Consider the following 27,870-nt stretch of genomic DNA (forward strand, 5'->3'; position numbering starts at 1 on the left):
TCACCAGGAGAACAATTCCTTATGGCGTTTAAAATAATTGTTCAAACATAAATGACTCCTTGGTTGAGGTAATTTTACGGGAACAAAGGACCACTAAAAGGAATACCAACAATCTGCCGTGAGGCAGGAACGGGGCCATAACTGGGACGTTCTACTCCACAACCTGAACCTGGAGAAAAAAATGACTTGTATTGATTTTGGACTTTGACAGTCACCTGGAATAGTTTTACTCCTGCCAGACTTGCAATTCACAAAGTTAGATTTTTTTGTTTTTTTGAATGTTTGGATAAGTCAAGAAAAAAAATGGATTTCCAAATTGCATTCCATGCCACATTGTCTAAATCCATCTGTTTGTTCACCCAATCCAGCAAGACTTCATTAAACACAATAAAGATGGATGAGAAAAAGAAAAAAAAACACAGTCACCATTTATCTGACTTTTAATAAAGGCTATCATTTCATCATCTTAAATGTTAGAGAAAAGTCAAGCAGAGTAAAACAAATTTGCATCTGTAAAAATATATAAATCACACTGAATAAGTTAAAAAAGTTGGCCTTTAGGAAATGGCAGAATGTGCATATTTTGGGGGGAGTTTTATCATGTGTTACATTTGCACTACATGATTTAATTAGACTCTCAGCATCGCCAGAAGCTGCGACTTCTTAGCTCGCACCAAAAGAGTCAATCATCCGTCCGCAATGTAACGCTACACCGATTCTAGATAAAAACCCACCAGTCCATTTAAACACTTACAGTTTCCATAAAGTTGACTCTAGTAAGACAGTTGTATGCTCAGTGACGACAAAAAAAAAAAAAAAACAGGAAAGTTTGCTTACAGGGCAACTTTCTGAATAAATCTTCAAGCAGGATGCTACTTTTTATGAGGCCAACACAATTTTTGCTTCAGTGAGTCGTCAATTATTTCAAATTCACGGGCACAACAATGTCTTCTCTGGTCTGTGTATAATAAATTCTTTTTGCTATAATAAAACTTCAAAACTGAGGCAAGTCTAAAATAATTGCTTCTATGCAGTGTTGGTTGTTTGTATTTGAGGACAACCATGTGTTTGTGTGAAACTGGCTATGCTCTCAGCAGGTCCTTTAAAATGTTTGCTGGACTTTTAAAAAATGTTTCAGCTTTATATAAGTTATGGCATTAAAACAAGTTGAACTTCACTGCAGAGGTCTAAAGCTGTGATGGGAAAATCAGTCAACAGGACAACTTTTACTCTTGCACGCTACAAATCTGGCTTTTATGTAAAAGAGTTGGATGTGATGGCAGCACCATGTTGAGGACATTACTGGTCAGAAACACTATCCACCAAATCTGACTTTGATTGGTTCTAGATATGAAAAGCCCATAAGGATCAAAAAAGTTGTTCTTTAAAGTCTTTTCTTTGATGCTTTTCAAATTTTATTTATTTATTTTTTTTTGGGGGGGGGGATACTTTGAAAATATCCTGTCTTTCACTTTTTATATCACAACTACGACTACCTATCCTGAACATTTTTCCCACCTCTAATCCATCCCAATTCCAATTTTTGTGCTACTTTTTTAACGTCACTTTAGTGTCTGTAACAGAAAGCAATGATTTTGAAAACGTTTGCTCAATGAAGCGTTACAGAAGCCTGCTTACCACTGCTTCCACAGTCTGCACAGGACAGCAGCTCTTCCGGCCGCTTGTCCCGATTTGACTCCTTCGTCCCGAGACAGAAACTGCATATTGGGATGGGGTCGACCCGGAGCTGAGTGGAGAAAAAGAACAGAAAGAAACTATTTAAAACGCATGAATAGGAAGTAGCTATTAGCATGTTTCGGTGCGAACTTTAAGAGATGACTGTAGCATTATCTCTGGTTGAGTCAAAGAGGATAAAACTAGTTTGTGGGTTTAATAAAACAGTGGCAAAAATATCATCTGAAAGCAGAAGCTCAGAAAATGGGGGGGGAAAAAAGAGAGGAGTTCTCACAGACTAGAAATGAATAATAAATGGCTTTCATCCTCAGAGAAATGCTGCGTTTGAGATCCACCTCCTTTTATCCATTACATCTGAATGTGTAAGTGATCTTGGTAATCATAGTTTAAGGGCTTAATCCAATTCTTAAAGCTTGCACTCGAGTCTGAAAGGATTAACCAGCATGTAATCAAATTACCTCAATAATATAACATGCTCTCATTGTTACTGCCGTGATCCACTGTAAATGTTGCAAGTCTCAGAACAAACACTCATTTAAGGGCTTATGGCACAGTTCAGGAGTAAAATATGAGCTCGAGGTTTAAGAGGATTTCTCCCCATTGATCATTCAGAATGAAGGAAGGTAAAGAAAACTTAAGTGTCATAACTTGACACAGGAGCTGTTTAAACGTAACCGATCATATGTGGAAATCAAGATCAAACATAACGGCTCAAGCGGAGCAGCAAACAGACTACTGGGAGGAAGTTCATAATGGAAAATAACACTCTCTGGGTGTGACCATAAATAACCCACCTCATCATCAGTTTACACACTAAGGCCTTACCAACTGACTTCGGCTCTGAATGGCACTCTGGGGATGCCCATAATTAGTTCCTGGTTTCTATGACGCAGATCAGCATCCTGAGTCAAACCAAATTTGCATCTTTCAAATCTACCCCGGTGCTGACCTTGAGCTGGCCTCCACTCAATCACACAGAGGTGGACATTTTATTTGTCATTTCCTTTACGTCAATACACACAAAGTAGGAGGAGCTGGAGCACTTTTATTTTAATCTGTCACACCATCCAAATGATGCCCAGGGGGGTGGGAAGCAGAGGCCGTTTGGTCATTGTTCCTGGCTCCATCAATGTGTTGTTGTAGAGAGGGGAAGCAGTTTACTTCCACGTCGATGATTGCTCTATTTTCCAACCTGCCAGGTCAATATATGGGGCATTAGGTGAACCAGAAGCGACTGGAAAAGAGGAAAGTCCACAAAAATTTGTGACTGCTTGATAAAAATACTTAAAATAAAATTTATTGGACTCAATTGAGTTTTACAGTTATTTTCTGATATTGGCTACGGAAGACCGTTTGGCATTCTTATTACACGATTTCACTCAGTTTGTGGTAAAAAAATACTTAATCAACGGTCGAAAGCAATTCATGCAGCTTTGACAAATGTTTAAAAAAAAAAAAAAAAAAAAACCATATAACTCTAACCAACCGGACATGGGTCGTTCAGCATACCGACACTTTGCGTTTCAATACTGCGAACCTTTTCATCATACCACTTCAATGTTTTGCAATGCTTTTAATGAGTTGTTGGAGAAAGAGCCAGAGCGACTTGAGTTTTTTTCTGGCTTTATCGAGTGCAGATTAATGAAGCATTCCCTTTCTTCCAATTGTTGGTGCCCGCTCCCTGTCAGCTGGCCTAAATAGAGAAACTATACTTTTACTTCATCAACAAGAAAGAGAAACTCAACTCTTTGCAAACACTCCTGCTCATTAAAACAGACCGTCTTGTGGAAACGAAGCAGGATCCTATGACACTGCTTCAAAACAGTTGGCAAGCTACAAGTGATGGGTTTGGAAAGCAGTTGACTGCAGGCTTTATACTGCAGCAGATAGCCCAGCTAACATAAAACATATATTTTAGTAATTCTACAAAGAGTGAAATCGTTCTACTGAAATCATTCTAATCATTGCATAACTCAAGACCACCATACTATGATAATCTCATGTTACCCCATGTCTAAACAACAACATGAGGGGGAAACAACACATGTAAGAACCACATTAGCTACAGCCTCTCTTCCAAAGTAGTAGTCTGGAATAGAACAGAAAATATGTGACTTTTATTAAAAGTTCAAAGTTGATACATTTATGGCCCAAAAATGTTAGTTAGTTGTTATGTGTTCAAAAAGTAGGAAATAGGGAAATCAATTGGCTGATTTTGATCTTTGATTGACTGATTAATTCGTGTTTTATACTTTTGAGTTACAAAAAAATTAGCAAGCAAACTGACAATGTAGTAACATTTCCAAACAGAGGATCATAACAAGCTCTGAGCTATGAAGCCTAACCCAGGAACTAGATTAATTTCCATAAGGATTTCTTTTTTTTTTTTTTTGCTCTAGTGATTATAATCAATAGCAATTTGCAATTTATAAGAGGCTAAAATGCAAAAAATAAACACAGCTGTAGAGATGCTGATGATTTACTTGGGGATTCTAAATTAAGAACATTACAGGAAATTATGCTGCTTCAAAAGAGCAGGCTGTCCTGAGTGAGGGGGTGGGGTCCTATTAGAACACTGCTGGTAGAGCGAGAGGGAGCTCAAGTGGTTGCATAACACAGCAGGGGAAAAAAAAAACAAAAAAAAAAAAAACACTCTCATTCCTTGTCTTTGTTCCTGCCAGAGTCTCTTCAGAATCTAATAAACTCTAAAACCAAGACTGCTCTTTTTTTAACCTCAAAGCATCTCTCATTATCAGCACGCACACACACGCGCTCTCTCGTTGCCCCTTAACAGCTAAGCAGGCAGAAACGTCTCATCCTTTGAAGTAAATGTTAAACCTGAACTGGTGAGGTGATGTCATCAAGGGCCGGGAGCGAGGGGTTGAAATGTTCCAAATGGAAAACAGTGGGGCCCTTCCTGAGAAGAGCCGTCGCAGGACACAGTGTCTCTGCAGCACTTCTCGGTTTCACTTTTGGCCTGACCACAGACAACAGTCACAGTTGTGGCTGCAGTATCAAGGTGTCGCTTCCTGATTATTCACTGCGAAACTGCCGGGGAGTGGGGTGACATCTCTGTTGCCTGATGCAGCTCACCACTTCAGCTGCACAACTTGTGCATAAAGCATGAGACCGCGCTTAATCTCGATAAGCCCCAACACGAGATACGTTAAAAGCCTCTACAACAAAACCAGACGCCTGCACATTGCGCTTAATAGAAGCTGCAAAAAGACAACTGTTTTCCATCAAAAACTACAAATCACATTGCAATTAGCATAAGTGCTGCCATTTCTGGGACGTTTCGCATTGCAAAGGCATCAGAAAACAGAAACACAGGAGGAGGCGAGAACAGCGGTATCGATGCTAACCTGGAAGTTTGTTTGTCAGGTTCTTATTTCCTCCCTCTGGCATGTTTGTTTGCACGAAGCTCATAACAGCTGCATGCAGTCAGAGAGCACTCCGGGTTCCTTACTCAACACATTCTCATGCCCCCTACAAATTACCAATAAAATAGCTGTTCTATTGCAGCTCGTAAGACAAGTCAGTCCCATCCTTTAAGGTCATTAGGATAGGGTTGCATAACCTATGGGAAGACCACTGCAGACTGCCTACCACACACAGTCAGCATGACTTTCTGATTGTCCAAGCTCTCTTGTTATGGAACTAGCAACATGGACGTAAAAGGATGGACTCTAAATGGCATCTAAAAGCCCCAAATATTAAGGCTTTAGTAGTGAAATTCCTACAAAGAAAAAAACTCTATCCAGGATTTAAATTCATTTTGGACAAAAAAAAAACAACTTTACCTTTCACAACCTTGCAGTGCATTTTAAAAGGGAAAGTTCAAGACGTTTGAAGTCAGGTTTTGTTCAAAATAATTCTTCTTCGCTTGTATTTGGGTGGATGACGTCACAAGAGGCACATGAGTCAAGCTGATCAGCAGGTAACAATAAACACCTTTGAAGGGGACATTTGGCTTAAAACAGAAATAAGGAGAAAAGAAATCTGAGCAGCTGTATTATGTGACGTCATGGACGCTTGTTTTTATGAGAGACTTTATCAAATACTAGCAAGACAAATAGAAAGCAATGCCCATCGCATTTCTAAGCAGTGTCTAAATTATTTTTACGTGATTTCGCAGCAGAGGTGGGCCAATTTGGTCCTCAAAGGGACATGTCCTAAAAATTTTAGATGTGCCCCTGCTCCAAACACCTGATTCAAATCATTAAATTAACTCCTAAGCCTGTTTTCAAGTTGTGCAGCTGCTTGCTAATGATCCCCTCATTTAAGTCAGCTGTGCTCAAGCAGGAAAACATCTAAAACCTGCACCACATCATCCCTTGTGGACCAGTTTTGTTCAGATAGCAGCTTTGGTATCCTGCCTTCCATGTATGGCTGCTTTAGTATCTTTAAGTACAAATTCAGATTAGTTAGACCTTGAAGCAAAAGATAAAGGTTGGTTAATACACCAAGACTGAAGTGACCCCTACCACCTTAAAACAATTCACATTCCCCAAAACGCCATGGCAGTTTATGAAGAGTTACTGTCAGTGGTCAACTGGTTCAATCAAGAAAAAGAAGTAGCTTGGTTTCCACAGCCAGAAAACCAGCAAAGATTTGTGAATTTATCAGTTCTAGATTACACAGATCACACTTTTATCTTAATGTAACTTCAAACAACTAGCCCATTATCATCAACTTAATTTATTCACGCCGTTTTAAGCAACATCCTGTAGTTGTGAACATTTCATAAGCAGCTAAACTATAATCAGCACCGGCACTGCTGCAGGAGGCAGTTCAACACTGTGCTTAGACTAGAGGAGGATTCAATAACCTAATTTTTAAAAGACCGGCAGCGTCTAAGAACTGAGTCGAAGATGGCATTTATGCAGCTAGCATTAAATATCAGCTGTAAGGGCTGCTCTATGCGGTGCATTCATCCAATCAAACTCCACGACAAATGCCAGCAGGAAATAGAATGTGAGCTCATGTTTACCAATGCTAATTAACTTTGTATTAATTCTGAAGCTCAGTGGTTTTCTTGCTTTTTTGTCTTCAATTAGGCAGATGAAAATCAAAGCTAACTCAGGAGCTTTAAACATGGCTGTCATCTTTTTTTTAATTGGTTGTTGGTTTCATGACACTAACCTATCCCTTAAAGAGAAAACTTCTTCCTTGCGGTACGGCTCAAAGCAGCAGCGGCTCATGGATTCCAGAGGAAGAGCTTTACTTTTACATGAGGTAGTCATCCCCACTGGTAAGTATACTTTAAATGTTAAGCTCTCAGGTTGATTATTGGTGGTGCACCCACTCTGACCCCCATCTTCTCTTGGAAGTGGGCTGGAGTTGTTCCAGGACGATAAAAGTCAGTCTTGGTCTTGGCCATCTCTCTCACTCAGGGTTTCTGCAGGTTTCACCAATTTCACCACATTTAAGACTTCTTAAGAACTTTTTTTTTAATTTTTTACACAGAATAAATGTAGCATCATATGGGTTGGCAACGGAAGTGATCCAATGGCAAAGATGAACGACGTCCACCCTACTGGCGATAAGTTTGCACTTAACCTTTGACGGAGGCAGAAAAGCAAGCTTGCTAGCCTTTTATTTTAGATGGCTAGTTTATCTCCTCCCTCCATTTCCACTCCAGGAACCAGAACCAATAGTTCCTTCTAACATAGCTGCTAATATACATTTGCTAGCTAGCAAGTGTAAATTAGCAGATAGCTACCAGTAGTCTCAACTGCCATGAGACACACAACACAATAAAGTGACATAAACATTAGCCTGATGGGAAAGTCTCATGACAAAAAAAAAAAAAAACCTACATAGTATATGAGAGATTAAATAGTAATGCCGCAACAAAATTTAAGATCTATGATTCACATATTTAAGGCCAACGTAACTTTTTTAAATTAATTTTTTAGGCCTTGATTTTAGATACTTGAATTTAAGACATTTCAGGATGCACGGACCCTCCTCGCTTTACCCACTTGGACCTACGAATGTGGAGTTGAAACAAAAGATTCCTGTATTGCAGGTAAGATTTTATCTGTCTAAATTTTTTTAACATAACCTCACTTCAAAGACTCACAACTGTCCCTGGCCTTTAGGGATAATGCTCCCTGCATCACTGAAAAATTAATTGTTTAAAAACATTTATTTATTTATTTTTTTAAATTTTATTAGCTTGGAGTAAGTGAGTGAGAGTGCAAAGGTCAAGGTGCATATACCTGCTCGCGCTCATGAGGGAGGAGTGTCACTGATGACAGGACCAAGGGGGAAGCACTTGGACACCTGGGGTTCCTTCCCTCCACACTGCCATGGCTGAGTTTATACCGAGGGCCGTTTTTTAACAGCCTGCCATTGTTGACTGACCGCTTAGCGGCTAGCCGCAACCTTTGACGGAAAGCGGAATTATCAACAACTTCTGACAGATCGTCCTGATTCCTCAGATATCGCTCAATGTTCTTAAGTGAGGAGCCATGGGTATCATCCAGACCCTCGATGGCCCTCCTGAGTATTTTATTCCAATCGATATGGCGCAGATCACTTGAATTCCATATAGATTCCTTTGACGGCAAAGGTGCATTTGCAGGCAATATTGATCCGATTCTTCCAGGGTTTCCTGGGTCCTTGTAGGAGGCGCTTCCTTTATTTGTAACCTTAAGGACAGAGCCATCATGAACACTTAAATCCAACTGCTCAAGGACGATCTTCTTGTCCAGTCCATGCAACGTGGACACCGCATGACAAATTCGCTCCTCAGAAGGCCTCTGCTTTTGCCTCTTAATTTTCTGTATTGCTTCGAGAATCCACTCCGTGTAGAGAGGGTTTGCAAGTTTTACCATGGTTGAACAATAAGCCTCACAGAAACGTGATCCATAAAGATTCCCTCTTTCTGCAGCCGAAAGCAAGGTACATCCACATCCTTAGGTAAAAGGTCAGGAAGTTAGGTTCCACAACAGCATCCAGAAATATGTCCTCAGGGTCCAAGGGTGAGCTTGAGGAAAAGTTGGCACGAGTAAATTCCACACTGGTGTAGGTATCACATGACCTGGAATAGGTCTGTATTAAAATCCGAGATCAAATCTGCAAAGGGAAACAGAAAAACAAATGAATATTGAGACGATTTAATTACTATTCACAATATGTACAATATTCACAGCTATGGCATGTTTGGTATAAATCAGCTTTAAACTGATTGGTGACAAACCAACACAAAGTAGTACATAACAGTTAAATGGTAGAAATTTAAAACGGTGTTCAAAACTTTTTACGTATACAAATCTATAAGTGTGCTTTATTGTGACGGCACTAAATACAATCCAGTGCAATAAACTGGCTTCAGAGGTTTCCTAATTAGTAAGCAGAGTACACCTGATTGTAGCGTAATCTAACAGGTTTCGGATGATTGTTAGAGAACATTAGTGAGCCACAAAACAAGGAACACACCAGACAGGTTAGGTTACGGTGTTTGAGAAGTTCAAAGCAGGGTCATGTTATAAAATAATATTCGTAATGCATGTCTGGCCTTTATAGGCGAGTAGCAAAAAGTAAGTCATTGTTGAAAGGAAGCCATAAAAATACTGTCTGTACTGTTTCACAAGCCATTTAGGGACACTGTAAACATGTGGTTCTTTGGTCAGATGAGAGCACGTTTTTGTTTCTTGGGCTGTGTGAAAAACTGTGTAGCGGAAATCAAGCACTGCATATCAGCCTGGACAAAACTCCCTCAAGGTAGTGGCAGCGTCATGCTGATTTTATTCAGTAGGGACTGGGAAGCTGATGAGAGTTGATAAGGCAATAAAATAAACAAGTATATAGGGGATTCCTGGTAAAACACCTGTTAGAAGCTGCGAAAGACTTCTGACTGAGGCTGAAGTTCACCTTTCAGCAGGACAACAACAACCCTCAACACACAGCCTGAGAAACTGATGAATCATTTAGAATAAAGCAATGTCATGCCTTAAAATGGCTTAGTCAAAGTCTGGATCTAACTCTAAATGAGAATCAATGGAAATCGCCGTTTATCATATATGACTTAAAATATTTTTGAAAAATGTACAAACATTTCATTTTCCAGATCTATAAAATATGAGTGGCTCTGAGCACAAACGAATGTCATACTTTACAGATTTTTATTTGTATAAAAAATGAAGAGCATGCATCACTTTCCCTCCACTTCACAAGTATGCACTACTTTGCATTGGTCCATAATAGAAACAATTCATCATTGGAAGTATATTAAATCTTGTGGTTGCTGAGAAAATATGGAGATGTTCCAGGGGTGTGAATACTTTTTGCAAGGGGCTAGTGATCATAACATGTCGTGTTAGGTATGAATAAAACAAGCACATCAGACGCCCTGATTTCTAAACATTAACACCAGCCGTGTAGTATAAGAAGGTTACAGCTAAGGAATGCAGGACTTTTTAAAGATGTGCTAACACACGAGAAACAGATGGATAAAAACAGATGCAGGCGCTGTCATGGCTGCTGCTAAGGAAATCAAAGTGACTTAATCCGTAGTCTGACACCATAATCCGCACACCAAACCAGATGTCCAATTCAAAAGAGACCGTTTTCTCAAATAAAAAGGGGCAAGTTATTCACACTATGACAGCTATCTAGAAACTTCTCATGACCTGTGGAAAACTACTCGCTGTCTTCGACAGATCCACATTTTCGGTTTCAGATTCCTTCGAAAGTTTACATTTATTTCAACAGCGCGTTATTTTAGAAAAGAAAATAAAACACAACTGCGCCAAGTGTCTGGTTTAAAAACGCATAAAATGGAGAAAGCAGAACAACAAGCCAAAGTTTTAACCGTTAGATGTCCGCGCGACACTTTTTGACAGCTCGACAAACGAGCAACCCGATCAGCGCCAGCCTTAATGACACCCGTATAATCAATGCTCACATCCTGACAGCTGCTCCGACACCATGTTTACCCCCCCACGGAGCCGTTTATCCGAAGAAAGGAGAAGAAAAGCAGTAATAGCTGCGTAACAAACCCCCGTGAGTCGCGCTCCGCCGAGTTGGGCTGATAAACGTCAAGTGCTGCCAGCTTTACCCCCGATGTCACCTAAACTAGCGGTCGCCATTTTGTTACAATGTTGTAGTTTACATGAATCCGACATGACGCTGATTACAATCCAATGGAGTCTCATTAAACCTCACCTAACGCTAATGCGCCCTCCCCAGCAACTTCAATATTGGCTGTAAAGGCGAGATCCGATCCCTGGTTTGATAAAGCGCACGTCAATCTTTATGTATGAGCTCACTCCGAGAGGCACGTCACTGGCTGTGTGATCTGTCACTTCACTCTGTTAACCCGCCTCTTAAGGTGCCTCTGGTGATGAATCGATAGCACTCACCTCTAAACGCTCGTAAAAAAACGCCGAATTTTACGGCTTAAGTGGACATAAAAGGGTTGTTAATAAGTTACAAACGCGTGGTAACGTACGTAAACCGGCTGGAATAAATATTTAACCTCATTTGCACGGCGTTCAACATCGGCCCACCTTTACTCGGATTCCTCCTTGAAACAGTTGGTTACACTTGAAAGTGATTTGGATCATTTTAGACTTTAATTGGCTGTTTGTTAAATCGATCATTTGTTTGCATAAAAACGCACTGACTTAAAGCGGAACGCGTTTAATTTATTTTAGCACTTCCAGGTTGCGCCACATAGCACAATAAAATCAACATAAATAAAAATGTACCCAAGCTGTCGCCTCTTTATCCTTGTTCGGTTTCTTTATATTTCCTCCTCCGAGGGAATATTTAACGTTTAAACTACATGACGTACAAGAAGGGTTATAAATGCACACAATTTGTTAAGAAAATAATTATAATAATAAGAAAAAGTGGAATTATGAACGTCCCGTTTATCACCATTAACTATCAAATGCCTCCCCTTGAGGAGAAATAGTAAGAGCCCGGAGGAAGAAAAGACGTTCAGCAAGTTAACACCGCTTCTCTCAGTTATGTATCGTCAGCCCCATATTTTTTCAGCTTCAACTCTCGACTCCCGTATATTAAATTTACAATCTCTTTTAAAACATATACATCGTCTTCCTAGATGTCGCGCAAACCTACTCGGCAGCAGCGGAGAAGACCTAATTAACGCCAAGTTTCGCGCGAAGACGAACGCGTATCTGTAGATATAAAATAAAAGAGCAGACGCTACGGTAAATATTTGCTGGTAGTTTACCTCTTCAAGTTTTCCCCCCTCTCTCTCGGGTACTCCTCTTCTTTATCACGTCGAATGGGGTAAAATGCGAAGCGACGTATCCGAGCGATTTCGTGGGATTTTTTTTTTTTTTTTTTTTTTACGTGTTAAAAGCGAAGGCTGGAAAGCTCTAGCCGAGACATGGAGAGGACCTGATAACAACTAATTGAAAGGTTAATCTACATAGCAGCCTGTGACAAAGTGGTACCCTCCCCCTTCTTCTTCTTCCTCTCCCACTGTAGACATCCCTTTACTTCAGCGTAGCGGACCGTCGCCCCTTTTTTAGTGCGCTCCTCACAATGATATTGTCAATTTCAAAAAAAAAATTCTCTCCCACTAAACATTTTCACACTTCTATTATAGCCTGCATGACATATTACTACTATATTTTTTTTCTCATTATTATTTATGTAACACCTACTAACATTAATTCCGAAAGGGCATTTTAAACTTCCATTTATGTAAATATGATGGGGTTACTTTTCATTTTTAAAGAAGCTATTTCCTACAATTGACATAAGGGGTATTTAACACCCTAATCAGGTAATTAACTCCACCGAGCTGAAGATAGAGCAATAGCAATAATGCTAATGTATGATTACATTTTTCAGTTTCTACATCAGTGCTCCCTTCACTCATCTCTCTTGCAGCAAAAGAAATACCAGAAAGCTCATTTCTCATGCAGTAATGCGGATGTAATTAGAGAGATAATTGGTTACTTCTCATCAGATAACAAACACATACACAGTACTGGATGAGGAGCCCAAATGAAAGCTTTTATCTCCTGTAGAGACCCATTTAGTGACTAATTTAAATAATCTAGTACACATGTTAATAATCTTGTCATTTGGCCATCAAGAGGGTCGACAGTTGACGCAAGAAAAAAAAAAAAGAAGAAGCAGCTTGATCTCACTGGATCCAGACCCAAAGGAAGACTTATCTGCACGCAGATCAATTAGTTGTCAGTCTTTTTGATTTTATGACAGGTGATGAGCTCTTGTAAACTTCTGATGAATACTAAATGCACTCACTGGCTACTTAAACAGGTGCGCTTTCCTAGTCCAAGGTTGAACTGCTTTGACTCCTCGTGGCATAGACTCAACAAGTGGTCAGAAACATTCCTCAGAGATTTTGGTTCAAGTTAACATGACAGTATCACACAAGTAGCGATCAGATTTCTCTGCTGGACATCCGTGATGTGAATCTCCTGCTCTACCACACCCCAAAGGTGATTTGTTGGGTTGACGCATGGATCACTGTCGAGGTCGTTGGTGTACAGGGAAGTCATTAAACGGATGGAAATGGTTAACAACCTCCGAACCGTTACATTAGTAGCACCAGGACTGACAGACTGAATCTACGCTTTCATGTTGTTTTCACTGAATTCTGACCTTTGAATGCAACATCTGAAATTGATGCCCATCAGACTAAGAAACAAAGTTTGGTGAATATGTAAGATGCGTATAACCTAAGTTTTTCTTTTGTTGGTTAACAGAAGAGACATCCAGGATGGCGTTCTGTTGCTGCAACCCATCTGTGTCAAGGAAACGACGTTGTGTGTTCAGGGATTTCTTGTGGGATACCAATTCCACATACCTTGTTTCTATTGAGTGAGCATCTGAACTGTTGTCTTTCTATAATCCTAAACTGGTCTGACCATTTTCCTTTGACATCAACTAGGTATTATCGTCCACACAAGTCACACACAGTTAATTGAAAAAAATTTGTGCACCCAACTTAAAATTCAGTTTCTCCAAAAGAAACATTAATATCATGCCTAATCTTTATTTATTTATTTCTAGAGAAAGTAATTTATTTCCAGGTAAACACCAATTTCTTTGTTGTAGTCATTAACAAAGTAATACAAAAAGATGAGTATTCTGACAAAAAAAAGTTTGCACCACTCTTTATTTTCAGCTCTGAGTTGTTTTGAGGGATTTCTTGCATGAATAGCCTTTTTCAAACCACCCCACAGCATCTCAGTGCAATGAAGATGTGTGTTTTGACACAACCAGGGATTTTCTTAGTTGTCAGCCAGTCAGCAGTGGATATACTGGTATGTTTTGGGTCACCATCATTTTAAAGGTTCTGGTTTTGCTTCAGTTGACGTTCAACATGTCCTCTGTTCTAGTGTCTAAAAAAATTCAATTTCAGATTCATCTCTCCTAGAACAGTACTCAAGAAGTCCTGGTCCATGTTCTTCTCTATGGCAAACTTTGCTTTGGCACTCCTGTTTTTCTCAGAGATCAAAGGTTCCTCCTTGCACACTCGATGAAAGTTTAACTCGCATATCACCGTTCCGATTGCACAAGAATATCAGCAGTAGCGAGAGCCTGCAAGATGTTCAGTGGTCACATTTTAGGGACTTTGGAGACTTCTTTTAGCACCTTGCAGTCTGCTCTCAAGGTAAGTTTGCTTGGAGGACCAAACCTAGGCATGTTGGCAGTTCTTTAGATTCTCTCGAATTTGTAGACAATTTTCCAGACAGCGGATTGGCTGATTTAAAAATCCCTTGAGTCTTCTTTAAATCCCTTACCAGACTTCTAAGCTCCTAAAATCTTCTTTCTGAAGGCCACAAACAGTTCTTTCAGCATCATCATCGTCTTCAACCTCACTTCAGTAGTCAGGGGTGCACCAAGTAAACATCCGAGTTTTAAATATGGAAAGCCTTTTTCAAAATGCTGAGTAACACTCTTTTAATTGTGTGTGTTTCTGGCGTGATATGCCTGTGTGTAATATTAGCCATATTAAATAGGATTAAATGTGTGTGTGTGTGGGAGGGGGTAGGGGGGGTGTCCTAATGTAATCCTTACCAGACACTGCAACATAAAAGATTGAAAAAGTAATTTATTTACTTTTGTCGTCGAGTTATATTACTTGAAACTTCTGGTTATTTCCTGTTCTAATGCTCAGTTTGGAACTCGGTCAGTAAAAATGCTGAAGTCCACTCAGTTGCAGCCATATTACTGGCTGATCCCCTACTTTGTTCAACAATTTAACAAGTGTACCTAACAAAGTGACTGGTGAGTTTACGCTCCTAATGTTTTTGAGTGGATATCGCTCAACGTTAATTGAAGCTCCCTCATCCAGCGCACATTATCAGGATTGGCTATTCTTGTCATTACTCTACATGTTTTTATTGAACTGCAGCATTTGTCATGTTTTCTGTTATTCACCTACTGACATTTATGCAAATCGACTGAACGATTCAGTCAACAAAATTGTCAGTTTAGAAAACGTTTAAGCAGGTGAAATATGAATAAAGAGAATTTGAATCTGAAGCTTTTGTGGGCTGGGGGTCATAATAAAGAACGGCTGACCAGAGGGGGAAAAAAACACACAAAAAAAACTGCCAGTGTCTGGCTGTAATGAATGCCACCCTGGGCCCCAGCAGGTCCTTCACTGCTGCATGGGTCCAGGGATAATTTGAATTGGAACATGTGCCATAGCAGTCAGCCCATCCCCCTCCTCAATCCCTGCCAACTGCCACACTGGTGTTCACAAACACTGCTGCCCATCTGCGGGGCAAAACACTGGCCAGGACCCCAGTTACTCCTTTGCAAGCATTATTATTATCATCATCAGTGTTAACAGCAACTATATATGCTGGTGAACTAACTATTGTAGACAATTGTCACAAAATCAAAATTTATTGTAACGGAAAAGTTAAGTTTTGGCCAAAGAATGAAAATTAAGAGATATTGCAGACCAAGCTGCGCTATTTGTTAAAGGTCTTCCTAAATCGCAGAGTATGATACTATGCTAAATGCTCTCAAGTTTGTTTTTCATCTGTGTGCACTGAGCAGGGCCAAAGTTTGTTGGAGAAAGTGAGAAAAGTAGTTTCCTTCATTGTGGCAGGCATCCTCATTACTTAATCATGGCTCTCTCTCTTTTTGTGTTTGTGTTTTGCCATCTGTCATCTTGAGAAGCAAATGAACCAGCTGCCATGGAGTCTTGTCCAATCAGAATGGTGGACCTTTTCAAAGCGCATCTGTGGAAATGCTTTAAAAAAAAAATGTTTGATTAAAAAAGAATCAGTTGTTAGTAACACTTTGGCAAGAGAAAGTTCTTTTTAACCTATATGATCTGGGTTAATATGTATGCAAAGGCAAAAAAAAAAAAAAAAAAGATACAGGATGTAACAAGTAGTTCAATAGGAGTAAAAAAAACGGTTATTCTCACACTTCACAGTGGAACAGATGAGAATGTTGAATTATTTCAAACAGTTGAGACACTGCTCAACAGTTTCTGTCGGCGGATGGTGGTGGTGGGGGCTGGGGGGGATTGCTCCCTCTGATCCCTGTCTCCAACCCCCAGCGACGGCACAGCTGGGTACGAAGGATCAGGCTAATTTTCAGGTCCCTTTAATGGTCGTGGCGAAGAGCAACCACTAATCCCTTAAACTGAGAAAAATGATCTCCTGCTGCCCTGCAGACACAGAGTCCAGTTCACTCCTAACTAGCCATGGGAGTGATGGGGGAGGCTGGGTGACTCGAGCAGTTCCAGGGTACAATGACCAGGATGTCAGAGTGGGGATACCTTGCTGATTAAGTGAAATAAAGGAACTTTACAAATTATCTGTGCGTTGTATGGTATATTTCAGGTGAGTTCACCTGTTTGTTTAAGAAATCAATATTAAATCTGACTTTGTGCTGGTCAGGAAAAGACTAATGTGGTTTTTCTTGTTTCTGTACAAACAAAACAATTACTTCCAGTTTGGTTTTGTTGTTTCTGAAAGGGAAAATGTCATCGTCTTTTAGAGCCATAAAATCTACAAATGTGCAAAGTATGAAAATGACACATAATGAGGCTTCTGTTGTTTTTCCAAGAAAGAAAATAAATTTTAAAAACCATTGTTGCACCTGGATACCATTTTTGGATGACGATCTCACATCTGAAACACCACTGTCAGATTGACTATTGATTGTGATGTTTCTTGATTAAAAAAAAAAAAGAAAAAAGATACAGATAAAGTTAATCATGACAAAAAAAGTGGGTGAATTCCATTAAAGTGAAAGATGATTTTTTCCTCACACACCAAAAACAGCTGTTTTGCACCTAGCATTACGCAACACTCAGAATCTTGGTTCTAACTGAATAAAAAGCCCCAAACATAAGGGAAGAAGACATAGCACAGTTCATGCCATAGTCTGAACAGAGAAACCACTGTCATACCACAATAGAAAAAAACTGTGGGTGTAGTTTGTCAGCATAAAGTTTGTCTGGTAAGATAATTCTTCATCCTGCAGATGTTCTCTACTTTTTGTGTGGCTTCTATCACTACTAGCTTCCACTGTGACTTCTTCTCTTCTTCTGTGGTGCGCCAACAGTTTCATTAGAATAACTCGGATATTTTACCACATCACTGTGTTGTAATTTAACCCTCATAAGTAAAACATAGGCTGAATGTGCAGAGAAAATTAAGACGTCTGACAGTTTTTGTCACAAGCAGTAATTCTCCACTGTGGAGAATTGCAGGGAGACTTGGCTTCGGACAGCGTGCTTTTAAATCCTTTAGCGGGGTGCCAGATTGTGAGATATCCAAGCTACTGCTCCAAACATTTCTCTTGACTTCCTCCTCATCACTGGATGACTCTCTACAAAAGTCTTCACTTCACTGGATTAACTTAAAACTGGAGACACTGCAATCACTATTTTGCTCTTGGGGCGCTCTGCGACAAAGTTTGGCGTTCCAAAATTTAACGTCTTCACTCTTCCACAACTTTTAGAAAAATTGCTAAATGATGATTTGTGCCCCATAAGAAATGGGAAGCAGTCAATAGTCGTAATTTATCAATAACGTCTGCAGCAGCCAAACTGCAAATCAAGGGAATATATTTTTTTTTAAATTGAATAACAAACTTCTTTACCAGCAAGCGTCAATGATGACACTTTGTACAGTGCTAGCTTGCATTCATTATTCACACCACAACAGGGCCCTCTGCACTTATGCACACACAGTAAAGATCTTTAAAAAGCCCGAAAATAAATTAAGTTTTTATTGCAGCAGCATAAGTATACACTAAATAATTAAGAACAACTCAACCTTTAATTTCAGTATATTTATTCAACAAGGAAAAAATATCCAGTTAGGAAATATCTGTTTTTTTTAAAAAAAAAAGCATCGGTGACAAACTTAATGATTTATGTCATCATTTTTATAAAATCAATTGAACTGAAATATTTTCCAAACGTACACCTTTAATTTTTAATTAGTTGACTTCCTGTTACCCTGGTGTTTAAATCGTTTTAAACACCAGGGTGGGTGGTATAAATGAAATCCTTAAATTATTGAGACATTTTAAATGGAAATATAGGCGTGCTTCTTCCAGACAAACTGAAAGTTTATCATCATTGGATCTGTCAGCAAAAAAAAACAAGAGTCAAACCGACACCAAAATGTGTCACCAGTCACTAACATACCGAATTTAACAAAATAAGGGTTGATTTTTTTTTAAAAAAAAGAAAAGAAACGTGTGACATTATGCTGCTGCAATACATTTATTCTGACGGTTTTTACAACTTTTCACCAGGGGGGAAATAATTACGGATAGGGCTGTAAACATACCTCTTCTGCATTGCTATTACCTCCTCGTGAGTCAAAAACTCAAAGACAGAAGTGCCACCAACAGCCTACTGGCAAATTGATAACTGTTCACAAAACTACTGAGCAACAGTTGAGAAGTGGATTGTAGTGCTGTTTGCTCATTTGCATTTTGTGGTCACAAGTTAGCTGTAACTCTCAGATAAGGGAGCAAGAAACCACACTTTTAGAATAACTCTGCTGAGAAACACTTGAGATGTCCCCACACTATGACGCATTTCTCAGATATTGATCAATTTCTTCTATATATTTATATTATATTATGAAATACCTTCAAACTATTCCTTGAAAATTATGGACAATGGACCAAGACAGTGGACCAAGACAGTGTCTACATTACTGATTCAAACTTATCAGCTATTCAGGTATTCAGTTGTTGATTCTCAAGTGGCAGCTTCTGCTGGAATGCGGCTTTTCCTATGAACATTTTCCAATGTCCGATGCTAGTACATTGTTTGAATGGCATTATAATATCTCCGTTGCTTGTCATGGCTGGATAAATCCATCAAGCCGCATCAGTTGTTTTCAAAACGTCAGTCAGAGGAAATAGAAAAATGCACATAAAACCCTGAAGAGTATAAATCGGTACAGTAAGCATCTTGTGGGAATGACAGATCGGATTAATCAGTGAAAATCCGGTTTCTCTGGGAAGGTGCATCCGACCCGTCTGATGATGACGTTGGCTGCATAGTGTCCGGCCCGGATGCACTCCTCCAATGACTGCTCTTGGACAAGTGCAAACAGGAATCCTGAGGAGGAAGAGCAACTGAGGTAACTCATCAGAATCAGAGGTCTCACAATAAATCTGATGTTATCACGTTTTAGCCACGCACGCAGTTCTGTTTCCTGAACAAGGCCTATGTGACGGAAGTTCTACGTAAAGCTGATTAGCATGCAATTTTATACCTCCAACAAAGGCGTCTCCTGCTCCGTTGGTGTCCACAATGTCATTTTGGTCGATGTCCAAAACGGGAAACATGGTCACTTTATCACCTGTGGTCAGGAAGTGAAACAATAGTTACTTGAAATGCCTCCAAAAGTATTTATAGCCATTTAGCTTTTTCATATTAAAACCACACAAGTCAATGTATTACAATGAGGATAATGGGATAGATCAACTTAAGGTAGAGAACATTATAAAAAAGAATGAAAATGATACATGGTTAAATGCATCATTTCACAAACAAATCCTTGTATGTCTGATGTGCAATGACTAGTTCCACAGTTAAACCAGTTTTCTTGCAGGATTTTGCTGTTTTCAGTTTCATCAATCTTCCTCTCAACTCTGACCAGTTTTTCTATCCTTGCTGAAGAAAAGCATCTCCACAGCATCATGATGCAACCTCCATGTCTAACAGAGTTGACACGGCAGTGAAAAGCAATGCACAGAACACTGTTAAAATGTTTTATTTCTAAAACCAGTTAAAACCTCATGTCATTGTCCTTCCACAGAATAAGTATGAACCACTTTGTGTTTTGGTTTAGCACATAAAATTACAATAAAGTGCATTAAAGTTTGTTTGTGATTTCCAGAGATTCATAATGTTAAGTAATCACTTAGCTGAGGATAACATTCTGCTGTGCGAGAGAGCATTTTAGTTTGAATAATCATATGTGAAATATTAGAAGATCTTTGAACTACAAACAGTTTGAATCTGGAACAGCTCAGATCAGATTAACAGCAAATGCTGCCGCTCAGATGTTCGTCCTCCTAAAGAAAACTACTTCCCACATCACACGCTTGAAAATGTTTTTACTTTTCCTCACTCCTGTCAACCTTAATGCTTGGTGTGGACTTTTATGCCCCCCTTGGGATAAACTCTCCCAGCTTTGGTGATCAAAAGTGTGCAAAGTTAAAGAGCGTCAGTGCTAGAAGTGGTTAGTTTGTCCAGAGCCAGATGGTTGATTGAAAATAAATAAATCAATCAATCAATAAATAAATAAAGAGAATAAATAATAAAATACAAATATAAAACACATCCAGATTTACCAATATTGTACATATTCACAACTACAACTCATCTGAAGCAACTTTAAATAATGAGAAAACTAACATTTCACTTTGAAGAACTATTCAGAGCCACTGGGGAAAAAATCTGATAAGAAATCTCACATATATGTACAAAATCAAGGCCTTTATTCTTACCAGTAAGGTGATATATGATTATGTTAGCTTCAGCTGAATATTAATGTTTGTTAACCGCAAAGTGAGCTCAGTTTCTAACAGCAACAATATTCTAATGTTTATTCCTTTGCTAGTCTTGAGTGGCTCTTTGTGTTTTAACAATCAGTGAGAGCAGCAGTGAAAAGTCTCTTCTGTTGAACCATTTCCCTACATGATCTTAAACAATCACGACACTTCAATATATTTATCTGGTGTTTTATGTTATAAACCAAAACAAAACAGTGTATAATTGTTAAATGGAAGTAAATTGAAACACGATTTATTTCTTTTCTTTTTTCTTTTTACTCAAAATCTGAAAGGCGTGGTTCCCTTTTGTATTGAACTCTCCTGATTCATTACTTTGTGACTGATTCATTGCAGTTAAAGCTTTAACTTGCTGGGGTTTTGACAAAGTTTCTCTGCTGAATTTTGTCTGTGAAAGGCACTTAGATAAAACTTGCTGTCTTGCCTACTTTTATCTTAACTTCTTATCATTTTTACATGAATTATTTTTGAAGTACCATCAATGTATTGCAAAAAAAAAAATGCTGCTTCTAGGCAAATGGTTGGCCTCTTCAACATTCCCAAATTCTATCATAGACAGTTCACCATCACAAAGCATCTCAACAGTACAGGAGCACAAATATTTCATGCTGATGGTGTCATTAGTTTATCAAAAAGCATTATGGAAACTACCATTCCATTTTAATTGGTTTTTAAAAGTTACTCTTTTCTATGAGTGACCAAATAGAAGGTGGATGAAAATCTAGAGGAAATATTAACTTTTCAGACGGTGGGCAAGCTTTACGCGCCTACTGTTTTGGATTAACCGCAGCGCGAGGTCAGTGTAGTGGTTTCACTTTAAAACTGAATCCATAACATGAGAGTCTTTTTATTATTTTCAGAGGATTACGCTGAAATCACACACTGCTTCAATTATCAGCAGTGTGTGAACTTCAAAGACGCTCCCAGCTTAAAGCGGAGCGAGGGGTGGAAGGAAGAGGAACAAAAAAATCTACCAGATGACAAAGTCTCGAGGTGTAGAGTGACATTAAATCAGCAACTTATGTCAGAACAATGTAAACCACGCACACGATCTTCAAACAATCCGAGGGCCCCGGTGCAGACGTGAACCTTCAAGAGGGTGTCGGAGACAAAAGACTGACATGCGGATGAAAGTAACAAGAGGAGGCTGACAGACCTCTTATTGAGAAGAGACACGGGGAGTTTATGGAGAACATGAAATAAAAAAGAACTACAAAAAATTTGTTTAATGAGGCTCCCCGCTATGTGACAACGGCTCAGAGTCGATCTGAGCAGCAGATGAGACACCGCACCTTATCAATTTTTTAATACGTTAAAGTTCCTGCCCTAAAGAGCAAGAGACAAACCCGCAGTTGAACACCTGATGTCAATGAACGAAGCTGAAGAAACTCCGTGTGTAGCGAAAAGCTGCGTAACAGATCATGTATCAATAATGTATCAGATTAAAGAGTTCAGTGGTGTTTTCATAACAGCACTAATTCTTGTAAAAAGGAAGCAGATGACTGATAAAAAAAAACAAAAAAAAATTACAATAAAACAAGAATCCTTTCAGGATCAGCTAATTAACAACATAAAGACTTTGTTTAATTAATGCCACAGATGAAGCCTGAGAGCCCTCCTCTCTCTTGAAATGATTAACCACACGTAGAATGCGTGCTTACAATAAATTTTGTCAGTTGTTCTGCCGTTGAGTGAACTGAAGTCGTTAGATGTGGTCGTGCTAATTCGACGAGCTTTGCGGATGCTTTGAAAGGCCGAAACTGCTGCACTTGTTCTCCAGAGGCCGGTGCTCAACACGGCCACATTGTCTCTCATCAGGATTCTCAACTTTGTACTCAGAAGTATTAGAACTTTGATGTTTTTGTCACGTATTAGCCACAAACTTAAACAAAATAATAAGAAAATATTTTTACTTTACGCAACAAACCAACGGAATGAGAGACAACTTAAAGACGTTTATGAAAAGAGTGTTGTGAATTTATGTTCTTCCCCCATCTCTAGTTTATTTTTTTTTTCTTCCATGTTTTGCTGTACTGAGACCGATCCATCAATTTTTCTAGCAACTATGGCGAGCCCCACAGCATAATGGTACCACCGCCATGTTTCACTGTGGGGATGGTGTGTTCAGGGAAGTCTGTTTTCCTCCACACATACTTTAGCGTTTTTTTCAGCAACAGCTTACTTCTTGTCAGAAGCCTGGCTTAAAAATGTTAAAAATCAAGATCTTTGGAGTGTGTGACTAAAGCTCGTCGACACCTGAGCATCTCTACTGCTCCAAGCTGTCATGATGGACGGCCATGTCTTTGTAGGTAGTTGTGCTTTAATCTATCTATTGTACTTATACTGATAAGCATTTTCCATTAAAAATGCACGTAAATCATTTTCTAGTTCTTCATATAAATCTAATTAGATGGATATTTGGTTCAAAAGTAAATATTTGTTTCAACATCTATATTATTGGTTTAAGATTATTATTATTATTATAAGATTAAACATAGACTTATTTGAATTATGATTAAAGAATGCAAATAAAAAGCAGGCTGCTTTACATCTTGATTACCAAGGAAGTATGTTACGGACCGAGACATTTGTCTTTGTGCAAATATAAGCCCAGAACTGTTCGTGAAAGAAACTTAACTAACTACTGATCTGGTACTAGCTAGATCAGTAGTTACCTGTCAGTAGACAGACTGACTACTGATCTAGTCAATCTGTCTTTGACTAGATCAGTAAAGGGTGTTGCTAGCCGTCTACAGCCTGCACAGCTCAACTGTTTGGCAACACTTCAAATAAATGTTTCTATCCATCTAGACACATAAATATCTCAACGTATTTATCATTATTAAAGTGGTTTTAAAAAACAAATGCAAAAAAAAAAAAAAAACTCATTTATTTTGTTGCTGCAACACTACAACCGAAAATTGGGCGAAATTAATAAATCAAATTAATGTTCTACGCTTTATAGCATTTGTGCAGTACCACATAGTTTTTTTGTAGGTTCTTACACATTGTTTAATTCTAAGGTTACACCCCTTTCAGATCCATTTTGATTGGTCTAAAACTACACTGAGTTTATCAGTATTAATCACGGCTACGAATAGACATTTGTCCAAACGAACTCCAAGTGCAGATTTAATGTTGAAATGGGATGTGCTGCTCTCTAGGAAGGTGAGCTGAATACAAAATGAGCATATTTTTATTCGTAAAAACATCTGAGAACCATGTTAGCACAAAATTAGAATTGAATACATTGAAGTTTGTGGTTATAACTTGACAAAAATGTGAAAAACTCCAGGCAGAATGAGTCATTTTGTAATAAACTCAAAGGGAGACAATTATGATTTCTCTTCTTTGCAAAATCCACCTAAAAGTGCAAATGAATAGTTAAACAGGCTCCAAAAACACAGTTTTTACCCATCAGAGTACTTGGATTTATCACTTACAAGCAGATCTGTGAATTTTAATCTTATTTTCACGTTCAAGTTTTAGCAAGTTAGCACGATAACAGAGTAGACTCGTTTCAAGCCAATAGTTTGGTTACATCTTTTAAGTCATAAAAACTCTTGAATTTGCCACTAAATGTTTTGCAAAGCGTCCTGTCATTGCAACCTGCATCAGAGACGATTACACAGAGACTCTCAATTCAGTTGTTTTTGCTTCAAGCCTCTGCAATCAACACAGCTGCTCCTTAACACACTGTTTATGGATTAAATAACCTTCAAGGCCTCCAGTTTGGTAAAAAGTAAATCAAATGAATTTTACGTAAAAATAATACAACTCTAGTAAAAAAAAAATAAAAATGAATGGCTCCTTCAGCGTTATTTAAAGTAGCTTGATGATCTCAATTACATTTGGCGATAAAGACATTTTGATTAGGCTAATAACACAAAATCAATTGTTCCATTCAGGCCTTTATTAAAGACAATCAGAAATCACTCTCAGTTCGGGTTAAAAAAAACCTCAATACCTCCCCGTTGGATAACCTAAAGAACTTTGCTTGGTTGCCTGGGAGCCAAGTTTTATAGAAAGTAGTTCGTAAAGTCGCTATTTCTTTAGGTGAAGCTAAACAACTGGACTCAGGTTGGACGGATTGTTTTGATTCTTCCAACTTAGGATTTTGGAATACGTTGACAAAAACGGTAGGGAAACGTCTCCAGTAATGAGCAAGAATTTATCATACAGGAGGAAACCAGAGTCTGACACCTTCAGTGATGCTGAAAATGCCAACAGGGAGGGACATGCAAAATCATTGCAGATAATTCTCAGCGCCCTTTTAAAGATGGTTGTTCAATACACAGATTGACATTATTTGGAAAACCAGGCCTTTGTAAGTCATTTTCAGGTTTGCTACTGGAAATAGAGTCAACTTACTTCAGTGAAGGAGGTTAGAATCAGGAAGACTGGAGAGAGCCGTAAAAGCTTTTTTTTTTCTTTCTTTTGGCTTTGACACCAAAAGCAGCCTCCGCTGAGTGGATAGCAGTGAACCTTCTATCATATGGTGACATTTTAACTGAATGCAGCAGGAAAGAGACAAAGAGTTTTAAAAAAATAAGAAGAGGATGATGGCTGTTTTATGTGCAAAACTGTGGTGCGATCAGCTGTGATGAAGCATCTGTCCCCTGCTGAAACCAGCATTAGCGCTAACCCTGATGGTGAGACAGAGACGAGCAGAAACGGCAATGGAGAAAATTGTGCTGCGATAAAATCCAGAGAGTATTGAAGAAACTCTGTTCGACCTGGTATTTTGTGCTGTGTGTGAAGGACGTCCTGCATGTTTATATGGAGCCGTTTAGACTCCACAGTGATGCATGTGTGAATATTACGAGTGAACAATAAAAGTCCCAAAGTATAATTCTGTGGGTTTTTTTTTTTTTTTTTTGTCTGCAGCACTGATAAAGTTTGCGTAGGAAAGAAAAATAAAGCGAGACTGACGACAGAAAAAGTAACAAACTGATGTGACAGAGCAGAACATTTTGAGAACATATTCAGTGTCCTCGGCCTCTGTTGTCATATTAACTTAGAAAAAGCGAGTCTGTGATTGTCAATTTTAACAAGATCAAGTGGGTAATGCAAAACCTATTTTAATAACACGAAAGGTAAACCAGAGAGTAACACACCTCACATATTTTTTGTAGATATCCTGATTTGTTTGTATGTTAATTTTTTTTTTTTTTTTTACAAACTTTGCCACTTTGGCTTCTTTTTCGCAGTAATTACTACTGAAAAGTGTTTTGTGTAAGTGAGCTTTTACAGTTTTAGTAAGACTTTGCTATTACAGCCTTTTATATATTAACACCCAAGAGGTAACAGAGGGTGTACTTTCTTTAACCATGAGATGGCAAAGCGCATTAAACATTTTTTTTAGCATCAAACAGAGCCTCTCTTTCTGATTCCTGACTTAGAAACATTGCTGATGAGTTTTCCAGAACATTTCCGCGAAAGGCACATCATGGTACATTAGACCTTCAATATTTCTCATTATTCATGACCACAGTTTGTATTCTGCTGCTGGGGGAAAGTTCACACGACCTCACCGATGCAAAATATTCCATTTGACTGACACGTCAACTCAAGTTACACTCCAACAATTCCCTCGTTGTCTTTAACAAAGACCTCATTGGCAAAAAATCTGCCACGGACATGGCAATAAGTACTAAAATAAAAATAAATAAATAAATAAATAAATAAAAATAAAAAAAATCCTTCTGCCAGAACCCTCTGACTCTGTTGTTACTGGCTCACAGAGGATCTGAAAACATCACTTCACTGCACTCACTTCACATTTCACAATAATGAGTCTGGCAACAATTTTTTTTCAATCAATAAACCTTTGCAGAACGCTTTTTTTTTTGTTTTAAACATAATGATGTTCTTTTCAATTTATTCTGGCAAAAAACAGGGGAGCAGATTGGTGGCGAATATGTGGGAGTTTTGTAAGGCAGAGCTCTGACAGGTAATGCGCACCAGCAGGGACAAAAATATATATATATATATAAAAAAATAAAAACTCAAAAGGAATTTCAAATAATTCCTTCCAGTAAGGTGCTGTATAATTGTGTGCTTTGTTAATTCACACTTCATAATTCCCTCATTACAGCTCTTGAATGGTGGTGATTAAAAGAAATTCTTTCAGCAGCCATCTCTTTGAAATGAGTATCAATTAAGTCCTTTATTACTGGCTATTCTTTTTGGCAATGGCAACCCTCAGCACAGCCGTGACTGAGAAAATGCTTTCTAATGAAAAAAAAAGAAGAAAAAAAAGTTACTGTTTAAATAAGAGGACTTCAGCTGCTTTTGAAAAATGATCATATGCAGCAGTGTTTTGACTCGGATTACTACAAGCTATATCGCTTGTGTTCCAGAGTTCGATATTTTTTGCTTTGACAGGTAGGGCACGGAGCTGTCAGGTCATTAAAATTAATCATCTACACAAGTAAAACAATGAGTTCATTTCATATGCTGCTCTCACCGCTGAGTGAATGGGAGCTGCACATGAATATTTAGCCCAAGTGCTCGACAGAGATTCAGGGAAAGCATTTTTTTTTTCTTTCTTTCTTTATGTGAGAAACTTCCCAGAGAACGCTCCTTCTGGAACAGTTCCCGTTGTGTCGGAGCCAAAATCCAGGGCCTCAGAGAGGAAAGCAAGCCTCACCGCTTTTCTTGGCAAACGTCACAGGTTAGAAGCGAGCTGACATTCAATCTGTTTCCCTATCACGACCGGCATCTTTGCTCGCAAGTGAGTTATATAAAAGAGGACATGTGCCCAAAATTACTGAAACCGCAGGCGAAATATCATCAGTGGCTGAGATCCTTTCAGAGAGTTTGGGAGGAGGAGCCTTCAAGCTGATGTGTCAGCGAGCAAGAAGAGAAGCGTCTGGTAAAAGTATTCATTCCCCTTCAAATCTGTCACATTTTGTTATGGTACAACCACAACTAATTAGGAAGTAAATAAAAGCTCCAAAGCTCTTGGAAAGAAAATCTTAAATGTGACATGGCGGCCATTTGCATTCAAATTTCCTGAGGAAATACTCTGTAGAGCCTTTTGCTGCAGGTTTTGCAGACCTGAAGACAGAAACTTTTCATCGGCAAACCCAGGCTCAGACCGTTGGTCACTCAGGTATGACCAACAAC

At 38.8% G+C, this 27,870-nt stretch overlaps 2 protein-coding genes and 1 long non-coding RNA gene across 11 annotated transcripts in view; all 3 read right to left on the minus strand.

The window, feature by feature from the left end:
- Positions 1–1,157: 1,157 nt before the first annotated feature.
- The window catches only part of LOC106959444 (histone acetyltransferase KAT6B-like), a 192,207-nt gene continuing 165,494 nt past the window's right edge, over positions 1,158–27,870 (minus strand). The window contains exons 1-3 of one of the 5 annotated variants that reach the window (XM_015052012.1): positions 11,909–12,236; positions 7,923–8,781; positions 1,158–1,747 (exon numbers count right to left, since the gene is read on the minus strand). In XM_015052012.1, the coding sequence (XP_014907498.1) occupies positions 1,610–1,747; positions 7,923–8,540 (756 nt within the window). In that variant the 5' untranslated portion in view covers positions 8,541–8,781; positions 11,909–12,236 and the 3' untranslated portion in view covers positions 1,158–1,609. The other 4 variants (XM_015052015.1, XM_015052013.1, XM_015052016.1 and 1 more) reach the window with 4 other exon arrangements.
- Positions 2,723–7,907, minus strand: LOC106959445 (uncharacterized). The gene is made up of 2 exons (XR_001427355.1): positions 3,233–7,907; positions 2,723–2,929 (listed from the first exon to the last, which is right to left on the minus strand). It is a non-coding gene; the product is annotated as an uncharacterized LOC106959445 (long non-coding RNA).
- The window catches only part of adkb (adenosine kinase b), a 179,619-nt gene continuing 167,456 nt past the window's right edge, over positions 15,708–27,870 (minus strand). For 4 of the 5 annotated variants that reach the window (XM_015052011.1, XM_015052008.1, XM_015052009.1 and 1 more), the window contains 2 exons: positions 19,437–19,523; positions 15,708–19,279 (listed from right to left, as the gene is read on the minus strand). In XM_015052011.1, the coding sequence (XP_014907497.1) occupies positions 19,155–19,279; positions 19,437–19,523 (212 nt within the window). In that variant the 3' untranslated portion in view covers positions 15,708–19,154. The remainder of the gene's footprint in view (positions 19,280–19,436; positions 19,524–27,870) is intronic. The other variant, XR_001427353.1, reaches the window with a different exon arrangement.

The sequence above is a fragment of the Poecilia latipinna genome, unplaced genomic scaffold (genome assembly GCF_001443285.1).
Source record: "Poecilia latipinna isolate Pla-1442-1.1 unplaced genomic scaffold, P_latipinna-1.0 Scaffold1080, whole genome shotgun sequence".
NCBI lineage: Eukaryota > Metazoa > Chordata > Actinopteri > Cyprinodontiformes > Poeciliidae > Poecilia > Poecilia latipinna.